The sequence below is a fragment of the Lichenostomus cassidix genome, chromosome 3 (assembly GCF_008360975.1).
Source record: "Lichenostomus cassidix isolate B80296 chromosome 3, HeHo_3.0, whole genome shotgun sequence".
NCBI lineage: Eukaryota > Metazoa > Chordata > Aves > Passeriformes > Meliphagidae > Lichenostomus > Lichenostomus cassidix.
Genome location: NC_139483.1, coordinates 20,706,742 through 20,716,656, shown reverse-complemented (window position 1 = coordinate 20,716,656; position 9,915 = coordinate 20,706,742). Strand labels below are relative to the sequence as shown.

The window sequence follows — 9,915 nt, the reverse complement described above, 5'->3', positions numbered from 1 at the left end:
GGCTCAGAGAGGCCTGACCCTGCAGATGTGACTCAGGTACAAAGAAGCCGGACCTTGAAATGTAACTCCTAGTCAAAAAGAAAAGCCTGTGTGTCATTATAGGGGTGAAAGGCCTGGAAGCTAGGGGTTCAGGGGGTTCCCACTGTCTACTCCATGGAAAAGCAGCATCACCTACCTGGAAAACTTTCAAATGCACAGTTAGAAATTGGATGGCAAAGGCCCAATGTAAAACCCAGGTTATCACTTACATGCTTAAAGTTGTCATAGGTGTAACCATGATGTAGGAGGGAGAGGTAGGACTTTGTGCATTTAGACATCCATGTCTACTCCATAATTTTATCTACTCCTTTTCTTGATTTCTAGTATAAGGTAGTCAGAAACTCCTTCCCCTTAGTTCGTGCCCAGCAATACCAAGGGTGATGAACAGCATGTGAGCATTGAACTGCATGAACAGAAAGCCATGTAATGTTTTTATAACAATGCAAGAATGAGAAAAGGATGGTATCTTCTGTAGATATATTACCAAATGCCTGAACAGCTGAGTGGTTATGGGGAGTTTTAAGTTATTTCTTTGAGCTGGAGTAAGTGAAACAGAATAATAGTTAATTTCTTCTCTCTTAATTATTGCTGGAGTAGAACATCTGTAAAGATGTGTCTCTCTATCCAGCCTGTTGAATGAAAAATTTCCACAGATGCTTTCAGGAGCAAAAAAAAAAGCAAAAACATGTGGGGGCTGGATTTCACTCTCAGAGGTAGACAGAGGACTTCTCTGGGGCTTCTGGAAGCAGAGTTTGTCAGCTGCTGTCAGGGGGAGCTGATCTCATGCTTATCTGATGGCAGAACGTGGCTATCAAACTGCTGGTGTTTCCCTAACAATGATAGGTGAGTGAGGCTCCAGAGCTCTGCTATATCAGATTGATCACATGCATTTCCAGACAAGCTTTTTGAAAGCAGCTTCTAAAGGGACAAGAAGAAAAGCCTGAAGTAGAGAATAAGGGGCTAGCCCTGATCTGGCAGGGTGACATGAATTCAGTAAATGAGTGAGAGCTGCCCAAGTGTCTGTTGGCCACAGGAATGGTTCAAGTGGCTCCTAGTGCAGGTCGGAGAACTCCCCTTGCCAGAGGGGACAAAGAATAGCAGTGAGGGAATACTTGCTATTATAAGCATTCTGGCTACTGGCTGGCTGTGTATTAGCAGTTCTAGAGTTGTGAAGCCATATTTCCATAATAAAAGTGAAAAATAATACCTTTATGGAGATTACCTCAACCTTGAAACTGCCCTACAGTTCATTAGAGTGATTGCTTTTGAATCATTTAAAGCTGAAAGGGTGGGAAGGTGGTGCTGGTGCCTGAGACAACTATTTAGAATGAATTACTAAAGTTTGGAGGTAACTGTGGTTTTTAACATTGACTGATCGTTCAGGGGCTTCTGAGAGGGGCATGTTCCTGCAAGTTGGGTGTTTGACTCACCCGTGAAGTGACAGTGACATTTAGAAACCACAAATGAGTTTAAAGCATCCCAGCTCAGTAGCCCCTTGGAGCACAGTGCACCCGTTGAAGTCAGGGTGGTATTTGTGTGCTCCCAAAACAGAAGGGAAGACCATAATGTCTCCTGAGAAAGCCATCTCATGGGGGTCTCATGCACAGCAGCAACACAAGCAAGCCACTAGCTGAAGGATTTCTTGCTTGATTAAACTACAAACAACATTCAGAGTTACCACATTTCTTTGACAGCTCTCAGCACTGGTTGTGACCAAAGTCAAGCACAAAGGTACAAAGGGCTTTCTGTGCATGCACAAGTTTCATATTGGTTCTCACATGGAGATGAGAACATGGCCATAAATGCACGGGTAAAAGATCAAGCAGAGATTGCTTTCCTTAAAGACAATTGTGCTTGTTTCCCCTCCTGCTAATTATATCCTATAAATCCCCCACTCTCCCAGCTCAGACGGTAACATTTTGTTACCTACATTCTGTCAGTAGACTTTACAAAGATCTCTAACACATGTTATAAAAGTTATTGCTATAGTACTATATATAACAGCTTTGCATAAGAGAATAGAGGGCTGCCACATTTAGAAAATGCAGGTGCTATGTAAGCCCCTTTCTGAAAGAAAGAACTTAGCTCAGTTTCCTTTGAAGAACCAGAGACTTGAAATTGAAAACTGTATTAATGCCATTGTCTCCTTGTATCAGCAGGTTCCAGAGAGATTCCTGGAAGTGGCTCAGATCACGTTACGGGAGTTTTTCAATGCCATTATCGCAGGCAAAGATGTTGATCCTTCCTGGAAGAAGGCCATATACAAGGTCATCTGTAAGCTGGACAGTGAGGTCCCTGAGATTTTCAAATCCCCAAACTGCCTACAAGAGCTTCTTCATGAGTAGAGAGTTCAGCAGCTATTTATGAATGTATGAAAGTAGCAGTCCCCTTCTGATGCCCAAGTCATGTGTGTCTCTATTTTAATTTCATATATATGTGTATCACATACATATATATATGTATATGAAATTAGACTGATCCCTCCTGGATTTAAGTTTTCGTTCAGTTCCGAGGGGATGGTTATTTTACTTCAGCCTTTGGTTTACTTTTGCCCGAGACCCTTAACATTTGAAGAATCAACTGGGTTAATTTTCAGGGAGAAGAGTTTGAAAGCGTGTAAAAGCCTGTCTTAGCAAGTTAGGGCATTATGTTTAAAAATGCTTTGTCAGATTTATTGCTTGCTGCAAAGTGGCATTTTGTCTTAGTGAGACTAATGTCATGGCACAATACTACAGACAATGAAGTTTATATTATGTTTATACTGCTAAAGGTCTGAACTCTGTGGAGTCACTTCATAAGCTTCGAGCTTTTTTATTTGTATTTATGTACTTTTTAATCAATAAATAGATTTTGTTTCATACTTCAAAAAAATACAACATCTATTTTAGGTACTCACTCCAAGAAGTGACACCCAAAAAAAGCAAACCCTATTCTTCATGTTTTTCTTACAGAAATGACAGATACCCTGCACCAGTAATCAACACGCCAGGTTGTTGTTTCTCTAAATTGCAGCAAGGGATGTTTGCACAAATCAAATACTGTTCTTGCAGGGTTGGGCCAGTAATTCATGCACAATATTGTATCAACCACACTAATTTTGGAATATGGTCAGCTTACTAAAGCGGAAGCATTTCACTCTCCATAGAGTAAAAATGAAACCTTCAGTGTCGTATATTGCCATGTCTCGGTCTTGCTTTAAGTGGCATTGGTCTCTAAATTTATTCTTTTCTTAGTCCATTCTGCCCCCCCAAGATCCCCTTTCCAGCATACAAAGTTTTCTGTCCATATTCGACATCTGTCCTTAAAAGCACTTTTTGAATGATCTTAGATATAGTAGAAGAGTTTTCATCTCACAGTGCTGAGGCAAAGGAAAGGGAAAAAAAAAAAGGCTTGTTTGTAGCTATAAAATATAATTAGTCTTTTCCTAATCAGAGAAATAAAAATTACATTTTCATAAAAATCTAGTCAAGCATTATACAAAAATCACAGTGTCCTCCTGGCTATGCAGGGTTCAGATAGCCAAATTGGATTTTTAAAATTACAGTAAGTGCAGCCTTAAAAAAAAAAAAAGAAAAAAAAAAGGAAAAAGGAAAAAAATCTATTTGACCAATGTGGCTGCACTTGTCTTCTGAAGCTGGAGCTAGCATTGACCAAAACCTGAGCTATAGTGTAAAGTCCCTGATGGATCTGGGTTTGCCTGAATGCTAACATCACGATATGACAGCAAGAAAGAAAGCTAGCTGCTAGTTCTTGTGCTTTCTTCAGTGGCTCTCCTTTTCTCATGTTTTCAGAAAGAAATCATCTCCAGAAGTTTGGGGGAAGGTTGAATATGCTATGGCACACTGTATTTGTCATTTTCTTTGTTGTCTTTTGTACGGATGCAGTAAGAATTTATTGTTATCATCAGTAGTATTTTCCCCTACATAATTCAATCTAAATCTAGAGGAAGTTCCTAATTAGCCATGAATTATATTTAGACCATTGAGGATATCGGTATCTTCTTTATTTTAAAATTACATTTTGACTTTGGAGAGTGAAAGTTTACCCATGTGACTAAAGAGCTGACCTGATCATTGCAATTTCACTTCATTTACAAATACTGCTGATAGACAGAAATGTATGAAAGCAATTATTGTTAGCAGAAAGCCTTAAAAACCTGCTGACTTCAAATTAAACAGCACAATCCTACGATGCCCTGTCATTCTTTTCAAGCACTGGCAGTATCTGTGGAGTATAGGCAATGCAGACAATAGCATGGGATGAAGTGCCAACATTTTCACTATGCATTAAAAGCAAAACAAATCTTGATCTTAGACTCCCTGAGAGTACCTAATACTGTACGTATCCTTACAGTAGACAGGTTTTATTTTTTCCTGTATTTTATTTTCTTACATTTTCTTTCATTTTATTTTGTTTTCTTTATTTCATTTTTCCTTTTTTTTTTTTTGTGTGTGTGTGCATGATTTGGTAAACATTACACTTCATAAAGATGTAACTCCGATGAATTCTGAGTAAGAAAGGATGAAAATTGTGTTTGTGCACTTTTTTGGTTTGTGGGAAGAAGTGGCATAAAATGCTCAAGTTTTAATACAATAAGTTCATCATTGGCATACCATCAGATGCAAAATATAACTTTGCATTGTCACCTTGGACATAAGAAAGCAAAGCCATACTTTAGTCATACTATGTGGACATACTACTAGCTACCATCTCAATCTGTGATTTTACCGTTGCTTTGTATTATTATTATTATTATAATTATTATTATTCTATTATTATTCTATTATTAATATTATTATTATTTGGCTGCAATGGGATTCACATAATCTAAATAAGTGAAATTGTGTACTCAACACTTGATGTTGTTGCATTTATTTATTTATTTATGGGTAGTATAATCTCAATAGTAAATGAGGCATAGGAATTAGGAATAGAAATTTCATCTTAAAAGCAAAATAAAAACCTCCTTGGTCTGAAAAAGGAATAAATGATAATTTGATCATTTCACTTATGTGATTTTCTGCATTTTATAGCCATATTGCCTTTGTGCCTCCCAGTTCACCTAAAATTACAAATACATGGCATAGCTTATACTAAATTCTAAGTAGAATCCAATCCAGTTCCTTTTAAATTATCTCAATATTATTTCACTAAAAATGGCTAAAAGGCAGGAGGCTACTTTTATTGTAATGAAAAGTTTACATAGGAAAAGAATTTCAAAATCCATGTAGAAACCCCATCTTGCCATTCATTTACTGCTAATTCAGATTTATTTCTGCATATAAACTTGAGGTTATAGTCTGTGCCTAGACCTTAAATGCACCAGCGGAAGGATAAAAAAATCCTTCAAAATACCAGTTTTTCCCCCACAAGTACAATTGTTCTTGTGCCTTCTGTGGCTTAAAATTTTCATCTTTTAAACTTTATTTTTCAATTACTACAGCTGCAATAAACACTGACTTTTTTTTTCCCGGCTGTTTGACATAATGTTGATAGCTATGCATATTTTGTGTCTTTTTAAAAATTTAAAAAATAAAAAAAACAAAGCAGGAGAATACGTTTTTGAAGAAGAGAATTTTTAGAACAGTTTGATAACGCAAATTATTTTTTCTCAATTGTTTGAGCAGCATTCGAGTTTTGAAAATTCTTGTAGAAGCCAATTTTTTGTAACTGTGGTGCAAATCTTGTGTTTTCTTAGCCTGATGAAAAGTAGTATAGAAGCAATATTTCATACGTGACATATGTGCAGATACAGATACGTATGTAGTCACACACAGGACAACATGTGTGGGCATATGTATGTATATTTACACAGAAAAACACACACACACACACAAAAGATGCGTATGAAGTGAAAAGCTTACCTTTTTCCTATCTAGATTAAGAACCTATTTTAGACATTTGTTATGTTTTGTGAAAAGAATGTTCTATTTGAAACTACAAAACATTTAATTCTTACTGTATCTCTGGTTGTTTAATGGGAACGTTTCACATTTAATGGTAAACACGTGGAAGATGTTAGAATGTAGTAATTATTTAAGGAAGTGTTCACCCATGTATTCCTGAGGTTTGCTTTGTGCCTCTGAGTATTATTTAATTAAAGTGTTTTAAGTTTGCAGAATCTTTGTTACTGTACCAGGTATGTGGGTGAACATTGAAAATCGAGGGGAACTTTTATAAAGCAATGTAAATATTCAACCTTACGGCTGTTCTTGCATAAAGACATAAGATTTTAATAACTACATTCTGAAAACATCTGTTGAATTTATAAGAAACACTACAGTAACTGTGTAGATAGTTGAAAGCATTCTTGAAAATCCAGCTCTCTACTTTTAAAAGTTAAGTCTCTTTCATCAGATGTCAAGGGAATGGGTGATACAGTTTCTGTAAAATTGCAGAATTTTTTTCTATGTATATGAAGTCAGTTAATAGAAAAATGTTTTTTTTCCACAGGTTAATATTAATTAAGAAATAAAGGTGAAGATTTTGTGGCTTTAAAGATAGGATTTTCACCAGCAGCATTGAAAGATTATACATATATATATATACAGAAAGATATATATATATATATTAAAAATGGAAAGTGGTTTACAAAACCCCCAAAATGAGCACTGTACATGAGAAGTGAAAGCAAAAACTATATTTGCCATGTGTATTATATAGCAATCATTGGTGTTAATAGTGCAAATGTTTCCTTCTGGTACCAACTATGTGTTTGAAAATTCCAATACGCATTGTTTTCAAAAAGCTCCCCTTAAGGAATGTAACTGGTTTATATGAGTAAGCAGTTACTGTATTGCACTTAAATGTTCTGTTGAAGGAAATGCAATTTTGTTTTCTGTAGAACTGTTGGTTGTAAACCATCTATAAACTGAAGCTAAAAATGCTCATATTTAGAGCTGGGATGAAAACTGGTATTTAACCTTTGTATCTTCTTAGGAATATCCTTTTTAGTGTATGAAAGGTGGTGGCACTATGACTTTATTCAGTCTTTTCATCTGAGCCACAGTCACCTCTCTCCCAAAGCAGCCACCTTCCAAATGCACAAATACTGGGATATGTAGAAACAAATCTAGAAGAAACAGTGAGCTTGCATTTTTCTCTAAAATCCATACTTTCTGCATTAATTGTACCACTCGAGTGAGACAGTAGACAAACTCAATAACCATCTCATTACCATATAACGTGTAAGAGTCAGAAACTCAAAAAGAAGGAAAAAAAGCCTCTTTAGGTTGGTTTTAATGCTGCCCAGAAGAGTCAAAGGTTAAGGTTTAAACTGATATTGTCCCAGCCATTACTCATATGTATATAGTTACAAAAGTGACAAAACACTGCCTTTATATTATTTAGCAATATGTTGTAAATAGCATTATTAAGCTCTTTTTTTTGTAATAAAGACCCTTTAATTTGAAGATAGTACAATAACTGAACTGATAAAGTCAATTTTTGATTTTTTTTATTTTATTTTTTAGCTAGAGGCAATTTCAACTGTGGATTTTTTTGTTGTCGTCTATTGTTCTGAAGACTTTGCATAATTTATTGGTTTAATTTATCCTAATTTATTTGATGAAGGTGTACAATTTTGTATTACCAAGGATGTACTGTAATATTAATTGATGACAAGATAAAACAATAAGACTCCCCTGTCCGTTTGGAAAAAAAAGGTGCAGTAGACAATTGATTGAAAAAAAGTTACAATTCTAGCTTGGCAGCTACTAAATTTAAGATAAACACAGGAAAAATGTTTGGGGGGGGGTGGATTTTATTTTGTGTGTTTAAAGCTTTTGTATACTCTCCAGACTTTTACCTTTTTGCTTTGTACCACTTAAAGGATACAGTAGTTCAATTGCCTTGTGTGCCTTCCATCTTCTCTAAACTGAATGTATGTGCAGTATATATGCAAGCTTGTGCAAAATAAAATATAAATTACAAGCTCATTGCCATTGTTTACATTTATTTCCAAAAGTTTGTGTTGCCCCACGTCAAGAGGTGAACCCCTGAACTGCATGGCTCTGGCCAGGCTGTGCCTAACACTGTAGTCCTCTGAAGGTTTTCTTTTCCCCTTAGTTCAAATTATTTATTAATGAAACTACCAGCCCTCTTGCAAAATGGATATAATGATTTATGGCCTTGGTGTCCTACCTCCAGCACAGCGCCGGTTAAGATAATGAATGCTATTTTGCAATAGTCTATCTGACAAGGAATAACTCCCTGGAAGAGACCTGTTATGTCTGAGGCAGAGACAGCCCTTTAAATTAAATGTAGCCAATGTGAGCTAGAAAGTACTTTTGTTTATGCTGTTTAATCATTTCCTGGGTGTACCTGCCATGGCAGTGTCCTGCACCAGGGAGTTCCTCCAGCTGCATGAATGTAAGGACAGTGCTTGTTGAGCTGTGGTGCTTCACGTTTGGTTCACATTTGTTACTCTTACCAGTTTGGCCTTGTATTAATGGTAGAGACCAGATATCATTCTCTGCTCTTTTTGTTACAATCCATCACTCGTGGATCATTTCTGTTTCAAGTTGTATAATCATCAGCATTATATATAACTATTCTGTTCTTACACAATTCCTCAAAATGTATTTGTTCATGGCTTTTCTCTCACCCTTTGCTGTGTCTATTTCATGTGTATCTTACAGTTTTGAGGTTGAGTAGACCTTTGATTTATATGATTGTCTGTGTTTCAGATATGAAAGGTCTCTTTTTGGCTTAGAATTGGTGCAGATGGCAGTAAGACTGTAGCTTATTTAGATCACAAAATCCTGCAAGACTTTTCCGATTCTGAAGGAGAAGCATGTTAAAAATATATTTTGATCTGAGGTCATTTATTTTCAGAATCTTCCCTGATTCAGCCTCAGGACAATGTAGAGCTGAGCTGGAGCCTGAATCCAGCTTTAGCTTCACTGTAACAACCAAATAAATACTTCATATCTGCAACAGCAGTTAAAACTCTGTGTATTTTTATACAACTGGAGTTGCATTTGTTGGGCCACATCAACACCATCTATAAAGGGGTCTGTGAAAGGTCATGAAGTTTTGTCTACATAGCTAAAGTAATTTAAGTCTAAGATCTTCCCTGCCTTTCTTCTTTCACATCTCTCCACATTACCAAACCAATATACTAGAATCATTTTCAGGTCAAACCACCTGACATTCAGGTCATTTCTTAAGGCCCTGGCTGCCCCACAGCACTTACCCACTGTCTGTGCATTCCTGCTGAAACCATGGCATGGTGGGCAGGGCAGACTGCAGTGTCTGAGATGACGAGCATGTCAAGGTCTGTGGCTCCTCCACTCCAGAAAGCCTCCAGCCTTGAGGAGCTCCTCTGCTAATCTTGGGTCAGAGCAAGCACAGGGCTGTCAGGAGGAGCTGCTGGGAAACCATGGAAATGCTTTCCTTGTCAGGGGGGAGCCAAGGAGAGGGTGAGGTGACTGCAACCAGACAGCTGGTTAAGCACCTCCTAGCGAAGGCTGACAAAGGCAGCTACAGATCACATGGCAGGGCTCGTTTTAGTGTTAGTTATCAAGACTTAACTAGATGAGGGAGAGGGAGATCACCCTCAGGTACCCAGTTAATGGACCAAAGGATCTGAGCTGCGTGGGTAATTTCCAGCTCACTCTGTCCCCCTGTCAGTTTTTCTCTCAAATATACCAGTTCTGTGAAATACAGGACACTATTTGCCATTTTACCCTGCAGTGGAAAGCACTCAGATCTCTAAGTAAGAAATCCTAGCTATTGGCATCTCAGAATACTGCAGGAGTTCAGAGCTAGACTGGAACTTGGCAAGTAGTCCCTGTCATTGCAGAGGGCCAAATCAACTTTCCCAGGCTTCAAGCACCCTGAAATGATCCAAGTTCTGCAGATCTGGCCATCTGT

At 37.3% G+C, this 9,915-nt stretch overlaps 1 protein-coding gene across 5 annotated transcripts in view; it reads left to right on the top strand.

Moving 5' to 3' along the window:
* PROX1 (prospero homeobox 1) overlaps positions 1-7,976 on the top strand; it is a 49,821-nt gene extending 41,845 nt beyond the window's left edge. For 4 of the 5 annotated variants that reach the window (XM_085054835.1, XM_085054834.1, XM_085054837.1 and 1 more), the window contains one exon: positions 2,196-7,976. In XM_085054835.1, coding sequence (XP_084910961.1) covers positions 2,196-2,384 — 189 coding nt within the window. In that variant the 3' untranslated portion in view covers positions 2,385-7,976. The remainder of the gene's footprint in view (positions 1-2,195) is intronic. The other variant, XM_085054838.1, reaches the window with a different exon arrangement.
* Positions 7,977-9,915: the final 1,939 nt, after the last annotated feature.